The sequence below is a fragment of the Dryobates pubescens genome, chromosome 38 (genome assembly GCF_014839835.1).
Source record: "Dryobates pubescens isolate bDryPub1 chromosome 38, bDryPub1.pri, whole genome shotgun sequence".
Taxonomy (NCBI): Eukaryota; Metazoa; Chordata; class Aves; order Piciformes; family Picidae; genus Dryobates; species Dryobates pubescens.
In genome coordinates this window covers 1,345,571-1,371,768 of record NC_071649.1, presented here as the reverse complement: position 1 = coordinate 1,371,768, position 26,198 = coordinate 1,345,571, and the positions used below count along the sequence as shown (strand labels likewise).

The following is a 26,198-nucleotide window of genomic DNA, read 5'->3' as shown; positions in this document are numbered from 1 at the left end:
TGGATTACCAGCAAAGATGGAAAGTTTAGTCCTAGGATTTTATTGTCCTCCTCCTATCTAGAGGGCAGACATCTGATGATGACCAGATGCATAAAGGACCTGTAGAGAATCACAGAATCAACCAGGCTGGAAAAGACCTCAGAGATCATCAAGTCCAACCTAGTACCTAATACCTAACACCTCATGACAACTAAACCATGGCTTCAAGTGCCTCATTCAGCCTCTTTTTAAACACCTCCAGGGATGGTGACTCCACCACCTCCCTGGGCAGCACATTCCAATGACCAATTGCTCTTTCTGTGATGAACTTTCTCCTCACCTTGAGCCTAAACTTCCCCTGGCACAGCTGGAGAGTGTGTCCTCTTGTTCTAGTGAAGGGGTGAAGGGCAACACTGTCACCATTTGAAAGTGGCCCATATAGAATTATGCAAACAAATTATTCATTGCTTCCCCCTAATTTTTACTGTCAACCTGACATAATTAATTCTAATTTCAAGAAAACTTTTTTTCCTTTTTGTTTTAAAAGATTCTGCATTCCTCAGAGGAAAAAAAAAAAGTGTTTGAAAGAGGTGGAAGGAGATGTGTGAAAAGAATTTTTGAAGCTTTCCAGGTGGGAAAAAAAGTACAGAAGAAACCCACTTGCATTCATAGAATCACAGAATCCACCAGGTTGGAAAAGACCTCAGAGATAGAATAGAATAGAATAGAATAGAATAGAATAGAATAGAATAGACCAGACCAGGTTGGAAAAGACCTCAGAGATAGAATGGAATAGAAATGACCAGGTTGGAAAATACCTCAGAGATAGAATAGAATGGAATGGAATGGAATGGAATGGAATGGAATGGAATGGAATGGAATGGAATGGAATAGAATGGAATGGAATAGAATAGAATAGAATAGAATAGAATAGAATAGAATAGAATAGAATAGAATAGAATAGAATAGAATAGAATAGAATAGAATAGAATAGAATCCACCAGGCTAGAAAAGACCTCAGAGATAGGATAGGATAGGATAGGATAGGATAGGATAGGATAGGATAGGATAGGATAGGATAGGATAGGATAGGATAGACCAGGTTGGAAAAGACCTCAGAGATAGAATAGAACAGAATAGAATAGAATTAACCAGATTGAAAAAGACCTCAGAGATAGAATGGAATAGAAATAACCAGGTTGGAAAAGACCTCAGAGATAGAATAGAATAGAGTAGAATAGAATAGAGTAGAATGGAATAGAATAGACCAGCTTGGAAAAGACCTCAGGGAGAGAATAGAATAGAAATAACCAGGTTGGAAAAGACCTCTGAGATTAGAATAGAATAGAATAGAATAGAATAGAATAGAATAGAATAGAATAGAATTAACCAGGTTGGAAAAGACCTCAGAGAGAATAGAATTAGTCAGGTTGGAAAAGACCTTTGAGATCATCAAGTCCAACCTATTCACTAATACCTCACACCTCCTGACAACTAAACCATGGCTTCAAGAGTCATGAATATCTATATCCATTAGAGACAGAGACACACACACATACTTGGGAACTTGTCTTTGTTTTTCTGACATGGTTTTAGTGACTTGACAGGAAAATCAACCCTGCTGTGAAAGAGGCTTTTTCATTCCTCCCTTTCTGCTGTTTTCACTGTTCTGTGTGTTGCAGCACAAATGTCAGACCTTCTTTTTCTCTTTGCTTGCAGGGTCAGCCTTTACAACATCTGATAACTTGTCCCTCAGTTCCTGGGTGTCCTCCTCAACCAGTTTCCCTGGATTTCAGCACCCCCAGTCTTTGAGCGCCCTGGGTACCAGCACCGCATCCATAGCCACACCCATTCCTCACCCAATCCAAGGATCCCTGCCTCCCTACAGCCGCCTGGGAATGCCTCTTACGCCCTCTGCTATAGCCAGCTCCATGCAAGGTAGTGGCCCCACTTTCCCTTCCTTCCACATGCCCAGGTACCACCATTATTTCCAGCAGGGTCCTTATGCAGCCATCCAGGGACTGCGCCACTCCTCGGCAGTGATGACGCCGTTCGTATGAGCGACGGAAGGCCAGAGGAACACCAGGCTGGGAGCCTGCATGCTTGGGATGAATAAGACAAAGGGACCTTCCTGGAAGGCCTGTGGCAGGAGTGCTGAACTCATAACAAACCAGCTAAGAAAATGCATCATGGATATTGGATTCCTCTGCTGAGGAATCACAAGAAGAGAGCATCGCGGCTCAGAGCTGCTCACGGAAGAAATGGCTCCCAAAGTTCCCCAGGGAGTTCTGGTCCAAAGGTGCACTCCACCTAGCAGGAGGAGCTGATGTTTATGCAGCAGTGTACAAATTCAATGTGTATAGGTCTTTCCCCCTCCCCCCACTTTTGTTTTTCATATGTTAGAAGGAATTCTGCAAAAGGCAATACTCTTACTCCTCTTCATCTCTTCTTGTGACTGCAAAACCTACTGCTGGAACTCGGAGCATGTTTTAGGCGATCTCAAGCAGACTTCTGCTGGGCATGGGGCAAAGTGGAGAAGACCACTGTCCCTTTTTTTAAAAAAGACTGTCTTATACTCACCAAAAGCAGTGTTTCTTAGTTGCTACTATAATCTCAAAGAGAAAATGATTAACCAGTCTTTCTTTCTTTCTTTGTTTCTTTCTTTCACAAAACGCTTATCAGTTCTCCCTCCCCATACGCCCCCCCCAAAAGAACTGTGTTACAGGGCTGTAGCAGTAAGGATGGATCCTGCCCTTCAGACTCAAAAGCATTTTGCCCTAGGAAGAGCATTTTTAGCTGCCTGTCAAGGTGTGGTGAAGGAAAAAGGTTGATTTGGGAAAATCTATTGCTTCAACTTAGAAACTCAAGATGCCAAACCTTTAACCCAATGCTTTGTTTGCTGCTGTGCTTGCCATTGCAGACCTGCTTCTAGCTGCAAGTGTGTACCAAGTTAACATCATTTCAGGCCAGATCAGGCTATAGAACCTCTGGATCAGACTGTAATCAGTGGGCTGGTATAAGATGAGTGATGTTGGATTATCCTTCTACTGAGTTTCTTGGGCTTGGTCACAGCTGTTATTATACAAGGATTTTGGCCAGGAAAATGAGGGTAGTACTGCCTGGTTTCCCATGTCCCAGTAGAATGGTGGGGTTTCCTTGGGAAAATACCAGTGCAGAGCTTCACATGTAAGTTCTTTTCCCTTTTCTTTTCCCCTCTCCCTTTTCTTTTCCCCTCTCCCTTTTCTTTTCCCCTCTCCCTTTTCTTTTCCCCTCTCCCTTTTCTTTTCCCCTCTCCCTTTTCTTTTCCCCTCTCCCTTTTCTTTTCCCCTCTCCCTTTTCTTTTCCCCTCTCCCTTTTCTTTTCCCCTCTCCCTTTTCTTTTCCCCTCTCCCTTTTCTTTTCCCCTCTCCCTTTTCTTTTCCCCTCTCCCTTTCCTTTTCTTCATACTGCATTTTTGGGTTTTGATTGGTTGGTTTTGTTTGTTTTTCCCCAGTTGGTATTTAGGGTTCTCATTTGAAGTACTGCCCACTAATTCCATTATGCCATGTCTGATACAACAGAGAAGCTGTAGAGGTACATGGAAAAAATGATCTCTCTGTAGAGAGCTGGCATGAAGCCTTTGCACTGCTGCAGGGTACCAAGGTGATGCTGGTTTTCTGCCTGGGCAGGGGCTGGGAGTTTCACTGTAAATAAGAAGCCAGGAGAGAGTTTCTGCGTAGAGTTTCATCCAAGTTAGAGATGATTACACACATCTGCTGAGGAAAACAGAGAACTAGCAATCCAATACCATCTATTAAAGAGCTGGAACACAGAATGGAGACTAGAGTTTTTTTGGCATGGCTCTTCTCTACTTTTGAAGTGTGTGTTGGTATCATGCGGTAAGAAGCAGAGTGCAGTACTCTGAGTCACCTACCTCCTGTCTCTGTGATGTGCCAGGCAACTCACCTGCCATTTTTTGTCCCATTGCCTCATTTTATGTGTCCCATCACACAGAGCAATTACAGCTTCCCAGGCTTTTCCCAGTTTCTACTGTAGGCCACTACTTGTATCCCACAGATAAGGGCCACAGAGTCACAGAATGGTCTGGGTTGGACCTCTGAAGGTCATCCAGCCCAGCCCCCTCTGCAGTCAGCAGGGACATCCTCCACTAGATCAGGGTGCCCAGACCCCTGCTGAGCCTCACCTTGAATATCTCCAGGGATGGGGCCTCAAAGTCCTGATTAATTGGTTAAAGAGTGGAATTGCTTTTCCTCCAAAATTATCTGTCCTGTTTTGACCATAACTCAGTTATTCATTGAGGGAGTTCCTGTACCAGTCTCAAAATGCTAATCCTGTCCAGGAGAGAACATCTGTTGCTAGTAGATGGCCTAGGAATGCCAAAGGTAGTCTGGACTTTAATTTCCAATATAATTCACATTTTATATCCTGTGAGCAGGTCTCTTCACCTTTATGAGCCCTCTTGGCTAAGCAATCTGGTGCTGGTTGATGTTGTTGGTTTGTTTGAAGAAGGGAGGAGAGAACATGCCTGAATATGATTTTTTCAAAGAGAAGGATGAGATTATCCTCCACAGTGCTACCAGGATTTTTGGGTGGTTTCTGGACTGCCCTTTTATCCACAGACAGTTGACAGCTTCAGGTCTTTAATACAACAAAAGCTGACTCAGGTGTATTGGTCTGAATTTTGTTTTCTTCTGCTTTTGGAGCTCTGAGAGAAGCTAGACACGAAATGCATTTTAAATCTGGCTCTTCAGTTTGCACTGTTGCTTTGTAAGGCCTGAGGAACTTCAGAGATGGAAATTCAATGCCACAGGGTTTTGGTGGCATTCTCTTAGGTGTAAACTGAAAACTAAGCATAGACCAAGTGGATAAAGGCGGAGAGTTTCTGATGCAAATAGCATCATAGAACGCTTTGGGTTGGAAAGGACCTCCAAAAGTCATCCAGTCCAACCCACCCTGCAGTCAGCAGAGACATTTTCAACTGGACCAGGTTACTCAGAGCCTGACCTTGAATATCTCTGGGGATGGGGCCTCAACTAACTCCCTGGGCAACCTGCTGCAGTGTTCCACCACCCTCATGGTAAAGAACTGGTTCCTAACATCCAATCTAAATCTGCTCTTTGATTTCAAACCATTGCTCCTTACCCTATCCCTGCAGGGAAACAGTCCCTCTGCTGCCTTCTTGTAGGTCCTCTTCAGGTACTGGCAGGCTGCTATTAGGTCTCCCTGGAGCCTCCTCTTCTCCAGGCTGAACACCCCCAGCTCCCTCAGGCTGTCCTCCTAGCAGAGGTGCTCCAACCCCCTGATGGTTTTTGTGGCCCTGCTCTGGGCCTGCTCCACCAGGTCTATGTCCTTCCTGTGTTGAGGGCTGCAGAGCTGGACACAGCACTGCAGGTGAGCTCTCAGCAGAGCAGAGGGTCAGAATCCCCTCTCTCCATCTCTGGCCATGCTTCTTTAGATGCAGCCCAGGCTGCCCTTGGCCTTCTGGGCTGCAAGCTCACACTGCTGTCTCGTGTCCAGCTTCTTATCCATCAGCACCCCAAGTCCTTTTCTGCTCACCATCTCCTCACCCCCCAGCCTGTATTGATATCTGGGATTGCCCTGACCTGGGTGCAGGACCTTGCACTTTGCCTTCTTGAACCTCTTCAGGCTTCTTTCATGAGCTCAAAACTGCTAAGTTGTATGATAGTTAATGCACTTGGCAGTACAAGATACAGTAGTGCAAATTTTCTCCCAGAAAGCTTTATCCATGGGGGCTGGGACACTGCAGGGGTGTGTGCACATGAAAAAAGAGATGTTGCTGCTTCCAACATCCAGCAAAAACTAAGTGGCATTTGAAAACAGAAAACATTTTGGCTGGTGACTTCATTCTCCAATACATCTTCTTGATGTGTGTCTATTATAGGCAGACAGAAGCATCAATAAAAACGATGGCAAAAAGGTAGGGAGCTTTGCAAGCCTGGAAGTAAATCTAAATGGCAGTAATTTACTTACCCCTGGACCAGGGGTAGAGACAGCAGTGAGATCAATGCAACATTTCAGGCTCCAGGTCTGGGAAGGACTTGTGGCCACAGTGCTTTCCCTCATCACCTGCAGAGGGCTGACATTCATTCACCAGGAAACTCATTTTCACTGAGATCTTATTCTCACTACTCCTTACACAGCATTTTTATTTTTGCTGCAGGAGACGTGGTTTCTTTACCAACCACTTCCTTGCTGGGCAGAGGAATTTACATCTTACTCTGCCATAAGCTTGTCTTTGCAAATAGCCTCCAGTTTAGCAAATGCCAACTTCATTTTCTTTATCATCTGTGTCGTTGTTGGGAGGAAATCAAAGCAGTGATTTAAGTTTATCCAATGCCAGCTTCATTTTCTTTATTTTACCTTTTGTTGTTGTGGAGGAGGAGGAAAACAAAACAGTGGTTTAAGTTCATCCAATGCCAGCTTCATTCTCTTTATTTTACCTTTTCTTTTGTTGTTGTTGGGAGGAAAACTAAACAGTGTTGTGGTGGATTGAAGTTTCCCCCAGCATTAACTTTAGTTGGGGTTAGAAGCAGTTAGAAGCTCAGTTAGAAGCAAATGAAGCAGCCTAAAACTACCACAAGTGTTTGAAGTTCATCAAATGCCAACTTCATTTTCTTTACCATCTTTGTTGTTGTTGTTGGGAGGAAAACTGAACAGTGATTGAAGTTTAGCAAATGCCAGCTTCATTTTCTTTATTTCACCTTGTTGTTGTTGTGGAGGAAAACTAACCAGTGATTTAAGTTCATCAAATGCCAGCTTCATTTCCTTTATTTTACCTTGTTGTTGTTGTGGAGGAAAACTAAACAGTGATTTAAGTTTATCCAATGCCAACTTCATTTTCTTTACCATCTTTGGGTTTTTATGGGGAGGAAAACTGAACAGTGTTGTGGTGGGTTGAAGTTTCCCCCCAGCATTAACTTTAGCCAGACTAACTCAGTTAGAAGCAGATGAAGAAGCCTAAAACTACCACAAGTGTTTGAAGTTCATCAAATCCCAGCTTCATTTTCTTTACTTTGCCTGTTGTTGTTGGGAGGAAAACTAAACAGTGATTTAAATTAATCAAATGCCAGCTTCATTTCCTTTATTTTACCTTGTTGTGGGGAGAAAAACTAAACAGTGATTGAAGTTCATCAAATGCCAGCTTCATTTCCTTTATTTTACCTGCTGTTGTTGGGAGGAAAACTAAACAGTGATTTAAGTTTATCCAATGCCAGCTTCATTTTCCTTATTTTACCTTTTCTTTTGTTGTTGTTATTGGAAGAGAAACTAAACAGTGTTGTGGTGGGTTGAGGTTTCCCCCAGCATTAATTTAGCCAGATTAACTCAGTTAGAAGCAGAAGAAGCAGCCTAAAACTACCACAAGTGTTTGAAGTTCATCAAATGCCAACTTCATTTTCTTTACCATCTTTGTTGTTGCTGGAAGGAAAACTAAACAGTGATTTAAGTTCATCAAATGCCAGCTTCATTCTCTTTATTTTACCTTTCCTTTTGTTGTTGTTATTGGGAGGGAAACTAAACAGTGTTGTGGTGGGTTGAAGTTTCCCCCCAGCATTAACTTTAGCCAGACTAACTCAGTTAGAAGCAGATGAAGAAGCCTAAAACTACCACAAGTGATTGAAGTTCATCAAATGCCAGCTTCATTTCCTTTATTTTACCTTTTATTTTTGTTGTTGGGAGGAAAACTGAATGGTGATTTAAGTGAACTTGGAGCTAACTTTTGAGGCTAGTTTAAGGACAAAAAATATAGTTTGCTGTATTTTACCTTCAGCACATTTAAACACCTCTTGTTGGTGGTGGTGGTGGTGGGTTTTGTTTTGGGGGTTTTGGTTTCTGGTTTTGTTCTTACTGTACCTTCAGAAACGTGAGGGAAGAGCTGGCTTGAAACTAAAGAAGGAGGTAAAAAGCAACCCAAACAACTGGATGTAACCACTTTTACAGAATGTACCACAGTTCTGCTGTTTGCTGTGTTGACTTTGCTGTTTTATCATGCCTTGCTTGAGCACATTCACCATGTACTGAAGCGTGTGTTTGTGTGTATTATGGGGTGGGGGGTGGGGTGGAGGAAATCTTTTTATGGAGTTAAAAGAAAAGAAGAGAGGGGAAAAAAAAAGAAAAAAAAAGGAGAATAAAGAAAAAAAAAGAAGAATAAAGAAAAAAAGAAGAATAAAGAAAAAAAGAAGAATAAAGAAAAAAAGAAGAATAAAGATAAAAAAGAATTAAAAAAAAGAAGTTATGAACATAAACTATGAAGCAACATCTAAGGAAAAAGTTTCTTTTTAAGTGCAATATATTTATTTCTGCTAGAAATATAATATCAACATTATGGAATATTTGAAGCATTAAACCTTATTTGTAAACTGCTTAAAATTATATCTATATATATATATATCTATATCTCTATATCACCAAAAAGAAAAGAGAAGTGTACAGAAGTGCAAATGTGTGGATATTCATTTTCTTTCATTAAAATATTGGGTGTTTTGATATGCCATTCTTATTTAAGTCAAATAGGTTTCTTATTTGTCTGTCTGCTTCTCTCCTTTTCCCTCTAAGCAATCCACTGAGTGCAGTGGAAGGCAGCAGAGAGATTTTCCTGAGGGAATAAATCTTGTGAAGGGAGGAGAGGCTGAGGGAGTCGCCACCCCTGGAGGTGTTCAAGAGGGGATGGGACGTGGCACTTGGTGCCATGGTTTAGTCATGAGGTCTGTGGTGGCAGGTTGGACTTGATGATCTTTGAGGTCTCTTCCAACCTTGCTGATTCTGTGAGGTGGAGTCGCTTAGCCTGAAGAAGAGGAGGCTCAGGGGAGACCTCATTGCTCTCTACAACTACCTGAAGGGAGGTTGTAGCCAGGAGGGGGTTGGTCTCTTCTCCCAGACAACCAGCAGCAGAACAAGAGGACATAGTCTCAAGCTGTGCCAGGGGAGGTTTAGGCTGGAGGTGAAGAAGTTCTTCCCAGAAAGAGAGATTGGCCATTGGAATGTGCTGCCCAGGGAGGTGGTGGAGTCACCATCACTGGAGGTGTTTAAGAAGAGCCTGGCTGAGGCACTTGGTGCCATGGTTGAGTTGATTAGATGGTGTTGGATGATAGGTTGGACTTGATCTCTGAGGTCTTTTCCAACCTGGTCTATTCTATTCTATTCAGCTGGGGATGGTTAGTGTGGAAAAGAGGAGGCTGAGAGGAGACCTCATTGCTGTCTACAACTCCCTGAAAGGACATTGTGGAGAGGCTGCTGCTGGTCTCTTCTCACAGGTAATTAGGGATAAAACAAGAGGCAATGGCCTCAAGCTGTGATTGGGTAGTTTCAGACTGGACATTAAGATACATTTTTTTCCCCAGCAAGAGTGATTGGAATCAATCACCCAGGGATTGGAATGAGCTGCCCAGGGAGGTGGTGGAGTCCCCAAGCCTGGATGTGTTTAAAGGTGGTTTGGATGTGGCGCCTGGGGCTCTGGTTTAGGGGTGAGCCTTGCAGAGTAGGGTTCTGGGTTGGACTTCGTGATCCTGAGGGTCTTTTCCAATCTGAATATTTCTGTGATTCACACAATCTGGTATGTCTGGGAACCAAAAAAAAGTGGTCTAAGCCTTGGATCCATCTGAAGTGATCCTTGTACTCCAGTAAAATCCAACTGTAGCTTGCATATAGCTGCCCAGATTAATTTCTTTTCCCAAAGTGTGTTCCAGTCCTCTTCAGAAAAATTGTTGGGTTTGCTGCCAAAGCCCCAAAATAAGTGTCTCAAATCTGGGCTTCCCAGGATTTTTAGGATGGTAAACAGAAACCTAGGAAACACAACCTAAGCAAGTAGAAAGGACTTAGGTCTGATTAGTCTGGAGAGGTGAAGATTGTGGGAAGATACAAGAAAGATTTCACATTTATGAAGAATGTAAAGAGGCCAGGAATAAATTCCTCTCCCTATCTGCTGCAGGCTTTTATTCCTATTTTAATGGCATCTATTCCAGCAAGGGAGAGCTACCTGAGGCATCTGAGATATTCAAAGAAGGATAGTGAAGCACAGCACTGCATTGCCTAGAGAAGATAAGGAGCAAGGTCTAGCACTGGAAGTCATTAAGAACAGGCTGAGCATGCATTAATCAAGAATGATGTGATTAGAGCTAATCTTGCCTTAGGAGAACCAAATGATCTCCTGAGGTGCTTTTGAGCTTTCTGTGAGAGCCTTCCCTTAAAGCAGCTCCTGACAAAATCCTCATGTGGCTCCAAAGGGTTTGCTCCACACCTGTAGCTCAGCTTGTCTTCAAATTGAGATCAGCTGCTGGGTCCTCGCATAAGGATCATGAGGGCTGCTGGCTCACAAAGAACCTCATTTTGATACAAGTGCTGCAAGGCCTCAGTGAATGGCAGCAGTGTTGCCTTAATCTGGTTTTGCCTGTGGAGGTAAGCAATGGGAGAGCAGCCTGAGGTAATTCAAATCCACTTTTAACTCTGCTGAGTTGCAGCCATGCGTTAATGTGTCTGGTTTACATTTGGAGCACGTGAAAATGAGGACAGCTCGCTGAGCTGGTAACTGCATAGGATGCCTTTTGTCTCTGTGTGATATTTTTATGTTGTCTTGGTAGCCAAAAGAATATGTATTCTCTGATGGCTCTCCAGTGCTGTGAAAGCCTTTTGCTTAACCTCAGGCACGAGGGCTTCCTTGCCTGTCTGTAAAGCCAGACGTGTGTGTTGGCACTCCCCTGAAGGAGGAAGCACTGGCTGCCTGCTGGTCCAAGGTTTGGTCTGCCAGTGGCTTTGCTGAACCCAGCAGGATGGCTTGCTTGCTGAAAATTAGAGTGCTTAAGTCAATGGCATCCTGGCTGGGATCAGCAATGCTGTGGCCAGCAGGAGCAGGGAGGGGATTGCCCCCTGGCACTCGGCTCTGGGGAGGCCACACCTGGAGTATTGTGTCCAGTTTTGGGCACCTCAGCACAAGAGAGATGTGGAGGGGCTGGAGCCAGGGCAGAGGAGGGCAAGGAAGCTGGGAAGGGTCTGGAGAACGAATCTGTTGAAGAGCAACTGAAGGAGCTGGGGATGGTTAGTGTGGCAAAGAGGAGGCTGAGAGGAGACCTCATTGCTGTCTACAACTCCCTGAAAGGACACTGTGGAGAGGCTGCTGCTGGTCTCTTCTCACAGGTAATGAGGGATAGAACAAGAGGCAATGGCCTCAAGTTGTGACTGGGTAGGGTTAGACTGGACAGTAGGAAACATTTTTTCATGGCAAGAGTGGTCAGGGATTGGAATGAGCTGCCCAGGGAGGTGGTGTGTTTAAATGTGGATGTGTCTGGATGTATTTGGATGTGGTGCTTGGGGCTATGGTTTGGGGTGAGCCTTGTAGAGTAGGGTTTTGGGTTGGACTTGGTGATCCTGAGGGTCTTTTCCAACCTGAATGTTTCTGTGATTCAATGTCAGTATTCCAGTGGGTCTGCAACTGTACAACTCCTTGTTCCCAAAGCTATTGATTCTACAAAGTGTGATGTTGGCTGTGCAGCAGCAAGCACCTGCATAATTGGAACTTTTATTGCTTTTCTTTGCTCTGGTCCAAAGAGAAACCAGAGGATTAAATATGGTGAAGATTCTGAACTGCCTCCCAGTGGGGTTGCTCTGAAGAGACTGCCGAGTAGTTGTAATGTCTGTAGGAATGCCTGGTGTTTCCCATTTAGAAACCACATTTGTATTCAAATGACCTGTCTTGGAGATAAGCAGTGCAGAAAACAAATGATTTAGGGAGTGGAGTTTTCTAAACTTCCTGTACAGGAGCATGAGAAATGCTCTAATTTAACAGCATGCTAGAAATATGGAGTGGTAAATGGTGTTTTGAATCATGAGACAAAGACTGAAGCTTGAGGAGGGCAGACTTAGACTGGAGATGAGGAAGAAATTCTTTACAGTGAGGCAACAAAGCTGGGGAAGGGTCTGGAGCACAGGGGTTTGGAGAGGCTGGGGGAGCTGGGGTTCTTTAGCCTGGAGAAGAGGAGGCTCAGGGGAGACCTTCTTGCTCTCTACAACTACCTGAAGGGAGGTGGTAGCCAGGTGAGGGTTGGTCTCTTCTCCCAGGCAACCAGCACCAGAACAAGAGGACACAGTCTCAAGCTGTGCCAGCGGAGGTTCAGGCTGGATGGTAGGGAGAAATTCTTCCCAGCAAGAGAGATTGGCCATTGGGATGTGCTGCCCAGGGAGGTGGTGGCATCCCCATCACTGGAGGTGTTTAAGAAGGGCCTGAATGAGGCACTTGGTGCCATGGTATAGTTAATTAGATGGTGTTGGATGATAAGTTGGACTTGATGATGTCAAAGTTCTTTTCCAACCTGGTTTATTGCATTCTATTCCATTCCATTCTATTCTAAGATGGAATTGGACAAATTCATGATGTCTTTATTTACCGTCTGCACTATCTCTCAGTCAGCTTCTAAGGACAATTCATAGCATAACTATAACTAGAAAACATTAAATCATTCAGATGTTTGGAGTCATTAGGACCCTCTCTCTTTCTCTTGGAGTTCCAGCAGAGCTGGAATAAGTTGTGATTCTTAAGCCATTAAGATAGGGGCTGCTGGAAGGGGACTGCCTTCTGATGACAATCACTCCTTGTCTGCCTGCACCTGCACTATTGCAGACAAAAAGTCTGTTGGCCTTCACTGGTGCTCTCTGGTGTGAAAACTGAGTGTGGGAGAGGGCAAGGGGTTTTTTTTAGTCTGTTGATCTTCCTCCCTGTCTTAAAATCATGACTGGTACACAGTTGCTTACAAATCTATTATTATTTCTTCCTGTTCTCTCTCTCTCTCATGGATCAATCCCCAAGGCAGCCAAAGAAGAATGATTTTTTTTTATCTTGATACAAATGGTTAGCTGTAAAGTTTGCATTGATACCATCTGAAGATGTGCTTAGGGCTCTGGCAGGGCAGGCTTCAATTACCTGCCTCTGAATGTCATAGCTTTCAGACTTGAGACACCAGTCATGCTGCTCATCTCCAATGATGTTAGCAATAAGTTACAAGTGCTGGGGGGATGTATCAGGCTGACTTCATTTAATCACTGCCTTTTCAGCCTACCTGGTCACCCCCAAGAGTGCACTGCCAGAGGATGATCAGACGGTTTCAGGTGGTTCAAGGTTTTGGCTGCCTTTGCTCCTTTGTTGTACAATGCACTAGGAACAGAATCAGAGAATGTTAGGGCTTGGAAGAGACCTCAAAAGATCATCCAGTCCAACCCCCCTGCCAGAGCAGGGTCACCTAGGGCAGGTCACACAGGAATGCATCCAGGTGGGTTTTGAAAGTCCCCAGAGAAGGAAACTCCAGAACCCTCACAGGGAAAGTTTCTCCTTATGTTCCCATGGAACTTCCTCTACTCCAGCTTGCCCCCATTGTCCCTTGTCCTGTTATTGGCCATCTCTGAGCAGAGCCTGGCTCTGTCCTGCTGACACTGCCCTGCACATCTTTATCAAGAGGAATGAGGGCATCCCTCGGGCTCCCCTGCTCCAAGCTACAGAGCCTCAGCTCCCTCAGTCTCTCCTCATAAGGAAGATGTTCCACTCCCTTCAGCATCTTTGTGGCTTTGAGCTGGATTCTTTCAAGCAGTTTCCTGAGGTCCTTCTTGAACTGAAGGGCCAAGAACTGGCCACAGTATTTCAGATGCAGCCTCACCAGGGCAGAGTAGAGGGGGAGGAGAACCTCTCTCAACCTACTCACCACAGCCTTTCTAGCCCACTCTAGGATGCCATTGGGCTTCTTGGCCACAAGTGCACATTGCTGGCTCAAGGTCATCTTGTTGTCTACCAGGACCCCCAGGTCCTTTCCCCTTGTGCTGCTCTCCAACAGATCAGCCTCCAACCTACCTACACTGTCCTTTTGCAGATGCTTGTTCTGTTTCATTAAACTCATTTCACTGAATTTCTCCCCTCCCAGCTCTGCAGCCTATCCAGGTCCTTGCTTGTATGAACATCTGAAAGTCTAACACTTGTGCTCCCTAATTTCCTCTGCAAGGCTTTAAACAGTTTTCAGTTGTTCCTAAATGAATTAGTACATACCTTAGAGCCTGCCTAGCACTTAAATCAGCTTGGCATGGTTTCCAGTAGTTCTGGAAGGACAACCACTTGTGTTTCCAGTCACAGAAAATGTTTTTCTTTCTTACATGCCTGACAAGGAAGAAGATTAGCAAGGAATATTATGTGCTGAGATTTCAAAGCCAATCACAGAATTAACCAGGTTGGAAAAGACCTTTGAGATCATCAAGTCCAACCTATCACCCAACACCATCTAATCAACTAAACCATGGCACCAAGTGTCACATCCAGTCTCTTATTAAACACTTCCAGTGATGGTGACTCCACCACCTCCCTGGGCAGCACATTCCAATGGCCAATCTCTCATTCTGGGAAGAACTTTTTCCTCACATCCAGTCCAAACCTCCCCTGGCACAGCTTGAGACTGTGTCCTCTTGTTCTGGGGCTGGTTGCCTGGGAGAAGAGACCAACACCTACCTGGCTACAACCTCCCTTCAGGTAGTTGTAGAGAGCAAGAAGGTCTCCCCTGAGCCTCCTCTTCTCCAGGCTAAGCAACCCCAGCTCCCTTGGCTGCTCCTCATAGGGCTGTGCTCCAGACCCCTCCCCAGCTTTGTTGCTCTTCTCTGGACACCTTCCAGCATCTCAACATCTTTCCTAAACTGAGGAGCCCAGAACTGGACACAGGACTCAAGGTGTGGCCTAACCAGTGCTGAGTACAGGGCAGAATGACTTCCCTGCTTCTGCTGGCCACATTGTTCCTGATGCAGGCCAGGATGCCATTTGCCTTCTTGGCCACCTGGGCACACATGGATAACCCTTGGAGTTGTTTAGCCTAGGGAAGAGAAGGCTCTGGGTAGTCTTTATAGCATCCTTCCAGTACTTAAAGGGAGCCTACAGGACAGATGGAGAGGGACACATTTATCAGGAGTATAGTGACAGGAGAAGGGGTAATGGTTTCAGATTGGAAGAGGGTAGTGATAGACTAGCTGATGATAAAAAGTCTTTACCTTGTGAGACACTGGAATAGATTGCCCAAAGAAATTGTGGGTGCCCCATCCCTGGAAGTGTTCAAAGCCAGGTGGATGTGGCTTTGAGTAACCTGGTCTAGCAGAAGGTGTCCTTGCCCATGGCAGAGGGGCAGGAACTAGGTGATCTTTGTGGTCCATGGAGGTGGTGGAGTCACCATCACTGGAGGTGTTTAGGAAGAGCCTGGCTGAGGCTCTTGGTGCCATGGTTGAGTTGATAAGATGGTGTTGGGTAATAGGTTGGACTTGATGATCTCTGAGGTCTTTTCCAGCCTGGTTAATTCTGTATTCTGTCTCTTCCAGCTCAAACCATTGTATGGTTCTCTGACATTTCCTTTTCATTTGCTACTTCAATAAGAAAACTTACTTAAAGTTGCAGAAGTTTGGTGGGTTTTGGTGGGTTTTTGTGATTGTTTTTGTGGGGTTTGGAACATGTTTGCTTTTATGGATCCTCTCTTTAGGAGCTTACTTCTTTCCTGCTTTGCAGAAGAATAGTCTATATAACTGTCTCAAAGGCAGGGCTGGCATCTCAACAATGCAGGCAAATGGCATTTTACTGCCTGAAATACGAAGGATGGGCTGGTGCTGTTTTGTAACAAAAGAAGCTGGGGGAAGCCAGAATGTAGAACTACCAGGAGAAGAGTAGGATCAGTTTGCTCCTACTGCAGCCAGCTAGCAGCGCCTCCAGCCCTGCTCCTGAGCAGCTGCACGTTCAAGTTCCCTCCACCCCAGCAAAAACAACATGCTTTGCTCTTCAGGGCTTTAGTGTGGGCAGCAAAGCAGGCAGCCAGTTTGGGACTAGTCTGTCCCCACCTTGGCCACAAACATATAAACACTCGGGCTATTTGATGTGGAGGAAGTCCCTGTCAGCTTGTGCCTAGAGCTACTGAGCGCTGTGGATTTCCCTGGTGGTATAGGAGCCTGGAAACTACCATCTGCAACACTCAAGTCTCTCTCTGCCACATACAAATATTTCTGCCTTAAAAGCTTTTTAACTTTTGTATGATTCTGGAAATGTGACTCTGCAATGCAGCTGGGGTGAGGAGGACACTTTCACCAGAAGGAACACACTGGGGAGAACACAGAAAGACCTAAACAGAATCATAGAACCAGTAAGGTTGGAAAAGACTGCAGAGATCATCAGGTCCAACCTATTACCTAATACCTAACACCTCCTGACAACTAAACCATGGCTCCAAGCGACACATCCAAGCCATTTTTGAACACCTTCAGGGATGGTGACTCCACCACCACCCTGGGCAGCTCATCCCAATGGCCAGTCTCTCTCTGGGAAGAACTTCTTCCATACCTCCAGCCTAAACCTCCCCTGGCACAGCTTGAGACTGTGTCCTCTTGTTCTGGTTCTGGGTGCCTGGGAGAAGAGACCAACCCCCACCTGGCTACCACCTCCCTTCAGGTAGTTGTGAGCAATAATAGCAACTGTCTGGATGCTGCAGTAGGAATAAATGGGAAGGCAATCATGGGACCCAAGCAGGTATTTAGAGTGAGTGTAAATAGAGCAATGCATCTTAAAATGACAGGTTATTTGCTTACTTTGGTATTTCTATGTGCCAAATAGAAAACCTTTTGCACTGTATGATAACAGGAAACTAGGGGAGGCATTTTAAAACCTAGACTCTCAGGAGAAATGGCAAACCACACAACAGAATAGTTTGCTGACTGTCACACGTGCAGCACGGCTGTAAACCAAGCTGCAGTGTGGTAGCTCTAGCTTAGGAAGAAGCTCAGTAAAGACAAGTGCAGGGTCCTGCATCCAGCAGGCACCAGGACAGGTTAGAGGCTGTCCTGCTGGAAACCAGCTCCACAGAGAAAGACCTTGGAGTGCTGGTGGACAGCAAATTCTCCATGGGGCAGCAATGTGCCCTTGTGGCCAAGAGAGCCAATGGTATCCTGGGGTGCAGCAGGAAAAGTGTGGCCAGCAGGACTAGGGAGGTTCTTCTCCCCCCCTACTCTGCCCTGCTGAGACCACAGCTGCAATCCTGTGTCCAGTTTTGGGCTCCACAGTTCAAGAGAGACAAAGACCTGCTGGAGTGAGTCCAAGGGAGAGCCATGAGGATGATCTGGGGACTTGAGCATCTCCCCTATGGAGAGAGACTGAGCGCCCTGGGGCTATTTAGTCTGGAGAAGACTGAGAGGGGATTTCATCAATGTGTATTAATATCTGAGGGGTGGGTGTCAAGTGGAGGGGGCCAAGCTCTTTTCAGTGGTGCTCACTAATAAGACATGGAACAACAGGTTCAAACTCAAACAGAGAAGGTTTCGGCTCACCATGAGGAGAAACTTTTTCCCTGTGAGGGTGCCAGAGCCCTGGAGCAGGCTGCCCAGAGAGGTTGTGGAGTCTCCTTCTCTGGAGACTTCCCAAACCCACCTGGATGCATTCCTGTGCAGACTCCCCTGGGTGATCCTGCCTTTGGCAGGGGGGTTGGACTCAATGATCTCTGGAGGTCCCTTCCAGAGACTTCAGCAGTCTCTGATTCTGTGATTCTCATGTAACCTGAAGGAAAACCAGATCATACCTCCACATTTCAGCTGTATCAGATCCTGACTGAAGAAAGCATCATGAGTCACCTGTACAAGGATGCCTAAGCTCAGGAGAAATGAATGTTCATCCCAATTTCTATGCTTGCATACATTCTTAACTCACTGTTTACTGCTTCGCTTCTGGAGTAGCTCCACATACAATAAGTTGCATGGCTGAGGCTAAAGCAGTTAATCCAACACACAAAGGCAACAAATGGGATGACAAATAATGGACTTCTGCTTTATCTGTGATTCCTGACAAGGGCTGAGCACGCATCCAGGCGGAGAAATTATTCTGGGGAGATGAAAAATACCTCAGAAAAGGAAACGGAAAACTGCACATCATCTTCATCTGAATAATGAAAGCCATAAGAATTAATAAGAGCAGCAAGCTGCAGGGATAAAATTGAGAAAAGAAACAGAGCTCTGCAGGATTTCCCTCCCCACTGAATATGACATCAATAACCTTAAAAAGAACAATGACTTCATTTTTTTGTTGCACTCCCCACTTCACTGCTGCTGAATTAACAAATGCCTTAAAATAGATTGCTCCCTGTGAAGCTGCTTTGAAAAGTGGCCCTTGCAAGAAGTGTTTTAAGCTAGTGAGAAAATGACAAGGTTCTGGGTTTGGTTTTTTAAAGAATAAAATAAAATGCAGACCTTTGCAAAAATGTGATGTGAGCTGCGCTCCTGCACGTGAAGAGAGCAGTGAGATTCAGGCATCAACCTGGAGCTCTGTGTGCTGTGGATCTTCATGCAATCACACAGCTGTCAGGTCCTCAAGGATCAGCCAGTTCCAACCCCCCTGTCATGGGCAGGGACACCTCACACTACAGCAGCTTGCTCACAGCCACATCCAGCCTGGCTGCAAAAACCTCCAGGGATGAGGCTGCCACCACCTCCCTGGGCAACCTGTGCCAGTCTCTCACCACCCTCATGGGGAAAAAATTCTTCCTAACATCCAATTTCAATCTACCTATTTCTACTTTTGCTCCATCCTCCCCAGTCCTATCACTCCCTGACACCCTCAAAAGTCCCTCCCCAGCTTTCTTGTAGCCCCCTTCAGATACTGGAAGGCCACAATTAGGTCTCCTTGGAGCCTTCTCTTCTCCGGACTGAACAGCCCCAACTCTCTCAGTCTGTCCTCATAGCAGAGCAGCTCCAGCCCTCTGCTCATCCTCATGGCCCTTCTCTGGACACCTTCCAGCCCCTCCAGATCCTTCCTGGAATAGAGGCTCCAGAACTGGACACAGTGCTCCAGGTGTGGTCTCACCAGAGCAGAAGGGGAGAATCACCTCCCTGGCCCTGCTGGCTCTGCTTCTCTTGCTGCAGCCCAGGCTCTGGTTGGCTTTCTGGGCTGCAAGTGCTCACTGCTGGCTCCTGTTGAGCTTCTCATCCACCAGCACCCCCAGGTCCTTTTCTTCAGGGCTGCTCTCAAGATCTTTATGACGGAAAGGATCACGGCAGGGAGCCTGTTCACAAAACACAACTGTGGTTTCAGCTACTTTTACTGCATTTCCCTGTTTACATCTCCATGACATTATAAACTAGTTGCTCTACTTTGTTCCACCTCACATAGATCAGATATCCAGATGGAGAGCTGTAAGGCACAAGACTCATTTTAAACTGGAATACTGGATGGCTGCAGTCCCCAGAGTCTAATTGTAAGACAAAGATTTCCTTTCAGCATTAGGGCATCTCTTTTTCCCCCCTCCCTGTTCTGAAGTTTGTAATGTTTCACTGGGTTTTATTATTAGTAGTATTGTTTTTATTTCTATTTCACAGAATATACATTTGGTAGGAAGAGACCTCCAAGCTCGTCCAGTCCAACCTTTGACCCAGCACTGAAGGGTCCACAGACTGCTTGAACATCCCGAGGGACGCTGACTCCACCACTTCCCTGGGCAGACCATTCCAATATTAAAAGCATATCTGTAAGAAACAAAACTCCAGAAGAACCCCAGCTTCCTTTTTTCTTTCTTCCCTCCCCCCCCTTTCCCTCCCCTTTTTTTCCCTCCCCTTTTTTTTCCCCTCCCTCTCCCCCCTTTTTTCCCCTTTCTCCCCCCCCTTTCTCCCCCCCCTTTCTCCCCCCCCCTTTCTCCCCCCCCCTTTCTCCCCCCCCCTTTCTCCCCCCCCCTTTCTCCCCCCCCCTTTCTCCCCCCCCCTTTCTCCCCCCCCCTTTCTCCCCCCCCTTTCTCCCCCCCCTTTCTCCCCCCCCTTTCTCCCCCCCCTTTCTCCCCCCCCTTTCTCCCCCCCCTTTCTCCTCCCCCTTTTCCCCCCCTTCTCCCCCTTCCTTCTCCCCCTTTTCCCCTTCTCCCCCTTCCTTCTCCCCCTTTTCCCCTTCTCCCCCTTTTCCCCCCCTTCTCCCCCTTTCTCCCCCCCCTTTCCCCCCCCCCTTTCTCCCCCCCTTTTCCCCCCCCCCTTTCTCCCCCCTTTTCCCCCCCCCCCTTTCTCCCCCCTTTTTCCCCCCCCCTTCTCCCCCTTTTTTTCCCCCCCAGAACCAGAACAAGAGAACACAGTCTCAGGCTGTGCCAGAGGAAGTTTAGGCTGGAGGGGAGGAGAAAATTCTTCCCAGAGAGAGTAATTGGCCATTGGAATGTTCTGCCCAGGGAGGTGGTGGAGTCCCCATCACTGGAGGTGTTCAGAAAAGGATTGGATGTAGCACTTGGAGCCCTGGTTTAGTTGTCAGGAAGTGTTAGGTATTAGGTTGGACTTGATGATCTCTGAGGTCTCTTCCAATCTGGTTAATTCTGTGATTCTGTGATTCCTATCAAAATAACTTTTCTGTCTTTTTTTGTTTGTTTGTTTGATAGTTTGTTTTTTTTTAACTTGGGACAGAGTTTCCTCTTTTTATTTCTGCCTGCAAATCATATGGTCTGAATCAGAAACTCCTTTCAGTCTGAAGGAAGCAGCTCTTCCTTTGGTCAAATTCATTCAGCACTCAGCAACAATCTCCTCGGGGGAAGTGCTGGAGTCCCCGAGGATGGACGCTTCGAAGATCCAGCTGCGCAGGGTGCCAGGCCGTCTTGTCTGGGCTCTGCTTTTGCCAAGGACGTTAGGACCGGATGATCCTTGAGGTCCTTTCCAGCCTCCCCCTGCGCTGGGATCCCCCTACCTGGATGTCCCTGTCCAGCCTCAGCTCCCGGCGCCGTGACGCACAGGCGCACTGCGCCCTCTGCTGGCCTGCCGCGCCCCAGCGCCCTGGCCACCAGCTCTAGCCCTAGCCTCGGCTGGGCTCGGGAAGGGGGAGTGCAAGCGGGAGAAGGGAAAAATCAGGAGTAAAAGAAAAAGGACTTGATGTCTCCAAAATTTTCCGTGTGCCCCAGATGCTGTTACTAGTGCTGCCCAAATCCCTGCCGGCCTCAAGCCCTTGTACAGCAGTGTGGTTTCAGGTTTTTTTCCCCCCTGAAGCTGCTCTGTCTGTGTCACAACATTTGATTGTGCTGCTTCAACCATTATTCAGGCAGCAAATTTCACGTTTTTTCCTACACAGTATGTAATACAGAGTCTGTCTTGAGTACATCTTAGCACGGAATGCTTTGGGTCAGAGGAAGGGACCTCTAAAGCTCATCTAGTCCAACCCCCCTGCAGTGAGCAGGGACCTCTTCAACTAGATCAGGCTGCTCAGAGCCCCATCCTGCCTGACCTGGAACATTTCCAGGGATGAGGCTTCTATCATCTCTCTGGTCCATTTGGGCCAGCGTTTTGCACCCTCAGATTAAAGAAGTTTCCTTCCATCTAGTCTAAATCTCCCCACTTGTAGTTTAAAACCATCTCCCCTTGTCCTGCTGCAACAGGCTCTGCTAAGAAGACTGTCCCCAGCTTTCTTCTACTTTTCAAGTACTGAAAGACCACAGTAAGGTCTCCCTGGAGCTTTCTCTTCTCCAGACTGAACCACCCCAATTCTCTCAGCCTGTCCAGGTCTTCCAGCCCTCTGATCATGTTTGCTTTCTCCTCTGGAGACACAACAGCCTTGTGCTGGAAAACATCTCAGCTTTTCTACCAGGTTCTGATGTGCCAAACCCACACACTGAGTAAAAAGGTGCTGGCCTGCACCAGTTCTCTATGCTTCTTTAGCTGGCCAGGTTTTCCTGTGGTTTGTTTTTACTTCAGGAGTTAAGTTTGGTTTTTCTTGTTAGATGGTGTTTAGGCATCTGTAAACTGTATTGTCTTTTTGGATTATGGATGGTGAAATATATATAGAGAGAGAGATATACAGATACATTTCTCTATTTATGTATAGATATATAGATAAATATAGATAGCTATATCTACAGCACTGGTTAGGCCACACCTTGAGTCCTGTGTCCAGTTCTGGGCCCTTCAGTTTAGGAAAGATGTTGAGATGCTGGAAGGTGTCCAGAGAAGGGCAACAAAGCTGGGGAGGGGTCTGGAGCACAGCCCTGTGAGGAGAGGCTGAGGGAGCTGGGGTTGCTTAGCCTGGAGAAGAGGAGGCTCAGGGAGGACCTTCTTGCTGTCTCCAACTCCCTGAAGGGAGGTTGTAGCCAGGTGGGGCTTGGTCTCTTCTCCCAGGCACCCAGCACCAGAACAAGAGGACACAGTCTCAAGCTGTGCCAGAGGAGGTTCAGGCTGGATGTTAAGAAGAAAGTTCTTCCCAGCAAGAGGGATTGGCCATTGGAATGTGCTGCCCAGGGAGGTGGTGGAGTCACCATCACTGGAAGTGTTTGGGAACAGCCAGGATGAGACACTTGGTGCCACGATTTAGGAAGAGACTGGATGGGGTGCTTGGTGCCATGGTTGAGTCGATTAGATGGTGTTGGGTGATAGGTTGGACTGGATGGTCTCAAAGGTCTCTTCCAACCTGGTTAATTCCATTGTATTCCCTTCTATATATCTATGGATAGATAGAGAGATATATCTATAGAGAAATGTATCTATAGCTATAGAGAGAGAGATATCTACATATTTATTCTTTTTACTCCATTATGGGTTTTTCACTCTCCTTTCCAGCAAATACCAGTGTTGTCTGCAATAAACAAGAGAGAATCATTAGCTTGTAGCCACATGCAGTAGTACCTAATTTTTTCCCAGGAGAAAAATTAAATACACCAGTCCATATCTTAACACTGAAATAACCTTTAAATGCTTCTGGGACACCTACTCAACATCATAGCAGGCAGGAAACACACAGCCTGATTTTCATTCACACAAAAGCCAGTTTATAATGCCCAGGAAGCCTTGCAAGGCTTACAGCAGATGTCTGCAGCCACTTAGAGCTTTCTTTCCACGCTGGAGTTGTGTAACTGAATGGTTGTTCAGGATTTGCTTTTGCTGACCCTGCTAAGCACCACACCTAACACCTTACTCAGGGCCAAACTATGTAGATGTCCTCTTTGCATAGAGAGGCAGGGATTTTTCTTTTGTGGCAATAATTTCCATGTGTTTGCATACCTTCCCTTTGAGTCTCATGTCTACAGGGAGCTCCAGAGAGACCTTGTGATTTATTCTCTGGCAGTGGGCTCAACGTTTTGTCCTCTCTTCCTTCCACTCTTTGCATAGATTGAAATGGTTGCTAACAGAGAAGCCATCTCAATACAAACCCACATCTTGCTGGTGTGCAGTGTGACTGCTGAATTAAGCTGCAGTTGGCTAAGAAGTAAAGAATCATTTGGTATAATTAGACAAACTCATATGCTAATGGCATCCTGGCCGGCATCAAAGTAGCGTGGCCAGCAGGAGCAGGGAAGTCATTGTGCCCCTGTACTCAGCACTTGTTAGGCCACACCTTGAGTGCTGTGTCCACTTCTGGGCCCCTCAGTTTAAGAAGGACATTGAGACACTTGAAAGTGTCCAGAGAAGGGCAACAAGGCTGGGGAGAGGCCTTGAGTACAAGCCCTACAGGGAGAGGCTGAGGAGCTGGGGTTGTTTAGCCTGGAGAAGAGGAGGCTCAGGGGAGACCTCATTGCTCTCTACAACTACCTGAAGGGTGGTTGTAGCCAGGAAAGGGTTGGTCATTTATCTCAAGCGCCCAGCACAAGAACAAGAGGACACAGTCTCAAGCTGTGCCAGGGGAAGTTTAGGCTGGAGGTGAGGAGAAAGTTCTTCACTGAGGGAGTCATTAGCCATTGGAATGTGCTGCCCAGGGAGGTGATGGAGTCACCATCCCTGGAGGTGTTCAAGAGGGGATTGGATGGCATTTGGTGGCATGGTGCCATGGTTTAGTCATGGGGTCTGTGGTGATAGGTTGGACTTGATGATCTTTGGGGTCTCTTCCAACCTTGGTGATACGGTGATTTCTGTAGGTGACCGAGTTAAAATCATCAGCTTAAGGACTTTGGTATTTACTATTGCTATTAAGAGTACTAATAGCATTGCGTAATGATTTTGGAGTCTGTATTCAAGTGGCCACAGAGAGGAGAATGGATTCATGCTCTTAGAGGGATGAATACAGTCTTTGCTGCAGGATCAGAGTGTCTCAGAGAGGCTCCCTAGTGAAATGGGAACAAATCTCTTTCTAATGGAAATGCTGAAGTGTATGGCATGTGTCTGCCACAGCTCTGCTGTCTCTGAGAAATGAAGACTCATGCTTCACTGGTTGCAGAGTTTGAATTCCAACTTGCTCTTCCAAGCCATATTTGGGGAGCTTTTCAGAAGCAGGAGGGCTAAACTCTAGGAAAGACGTTTCCAGTTCCATTAGTGCTAAAATTACAGGGATTGTAAGACAGGGATAAGGCATCTTTGAAGAGTAAAGTAGAGAAGAGACAGGGACCTGACAGCATTTATTGAGGTAAATCTTGCAACTGGAGACATGTAAGAAACCCTTGAAGATGCAACCGCAGTCTTTCTTTCCTGTAGGGTGTCCATTGCTGCCTTGAGCTTTCCTTTTCTTCAAGCCCAAAAAGTGCAGTTCTTCATTTTCAGGTAGCAGTGGCAATGAAGAAGAAGGACCAGAAGTATGGTGTCTCCATGAGACCTTTGTGATTTCTTTGTGGAAGCCCTTGAGGTCTTCAAAGCCACAGAATCACAGAAAACATTTAGTTGGAAGAGACCTCCAGTCTCATCCCGTCCAACCTTCGACCTAGCACTGGAAGGGTCAACACTAAACCATGTCCCTGTATGCCAGGTCCACACACTGCTTAAACACCTCTAGGGACAGTGATTCCACCACTTCCCTGGGCAGACCATTCCAATCTTTGAGAACTCTCTTTCTGAAGAAGTGTTTCCTATCATCCAGCCTGAACCTCCCCTGGTGCACCTTGAAACCATTTCCTCTGGTTCTGTCTCTTGCCCCCAAGGAGCAGAGGCTGCCCCCTCCTCACTCCAACCTCCCTGAAGGAAGCTGTTGAGAGCAGTGAGGTCTCCCCTCAGTCTCCTCTTCTCCAGATTGAACACCTCCAGCTCCCACAGGTGCTCCTCATGTCCCAGGTGTTCCAGACCCTTTACCAACCTTACTGCCCTTCTGTGAACACTCTCCAGCCCCTCAATGTCCTTCCAATGGTGAGGGGCCCAGAACTGAACACAACACTCAAGGTGTGGCCTCAGCAGTGCTGAGCACAGGGGGATGATCACCTGCCTGCCCCTGCTGGCCACCCTGTTTCTAATGCAAGCCAGGATGCCATTGGCCTTCTTGGCCTCCTGAGCACACTGCTGGCTCATGTTCAGTCAACTATCAACCAATACCCCCAGGTCCCTCTCCGAGTCACAGCTTTCCAACCACACATCCCCAGGTCTGCACTTACCATGGGGAAATCAGCTCAAGAGAGGGAGGCAGCAAAACTCTATCACACAAGGGACAGAGAGATCCATTCTTGAATGTGGGCAATAAGGTGGATGGAACTCCAGGAGAAAGCAACACTTATGATACCCTGGGGTGGAAAATGTCATGCAGTGATGCCTTCTGTCTCTTGAATTGCTTGAAAAAATTAGTTTATGAATGAGGTTTGCATGCACTGCTTCTGAATGGGAGACCTCAGGGCTTCTGACCTATAGGCAGAGCAGTGGATACTAGGACCTAGATTCTCTTTTAGTATTTCCCTTCTACCCCCAGCACTCTAAAAACACATGAAATGCTGAAGGTAGCAGAAGCTTTGCTGGACTTAGGTTTCTGTTGCACTTTAAATTAAAGCTATTTTTCAATACAACTTTTCCTCTTTCTTTCCTTCTCCGTCCTTGACTTTTCATTTGCTTCTTCTCCAGTTTTGGTCCACACAGAGTCTCCACTCTCAGTGCTACTGATTCATTATTGCCACCATTCCCCTCTTTGTTATTACCTCTTCCCCTTTTCCCCCCCTTCCCCCTTTTCCCCCCCTTCCCCCTTTTCCCCCCCTTCCCCCTTTTCCCCCCCTTCCCCCTTTTCCCCCCCTTCCCCCTTTTCCCCCCCTTCCCCCTTTTCCCCCCCTTCCCCCCTTCCCCCTTTTCCCCCCCTTCCCCTCTTCCCCCTTTTCCCCCCCCTTCCCCCCTTCCCCCTTTTCCCCCCCTTCCCCTCTTCCCCCTTTCCCCCCCTTCTCTCCCCTCTGGTTGCTGGCAAAATTTGAAGGCATCGCCAATGTATTTCATTGTAGAAGACTTAACCTCTGAGTTGCATAAAGCCTTCATGATAGACCTCCATGGAATGGCAGCTGAGGGCAAAAGTACCATTTTCCTGGGTGTATTAGGAGCTGGGTGGTCTCTAGCTCGCAG

At 46.5% G+C, this 26,198-nt stretch overlaps 1 protein-coding gene across 1 annotated transcript in view; it reads left to right on the top strand.

Moving 5' to 3' along the window:
* Nucleotides 1–2,277, top strand: part of TBX20 (T-box transcription factor 20) — a 46,857-nt gene extending 44,580 nt beyond the window's left edge. The window contains exon 8 of the mRNA XM_054177137.1: nt 1,699–2,277. Within this exon, the coding sequence (XP_054033112.1) occupies nt 1,699–2,039 (341 nt within the window). The 3' untranslated portion in view covers nt 2,040–2,277. The remainder of the gene's footprint in view (nt 1–1,698) is intronic.
* Nucleotides 2,278–26,198: the final 23,921 nt, after the last annotated feature.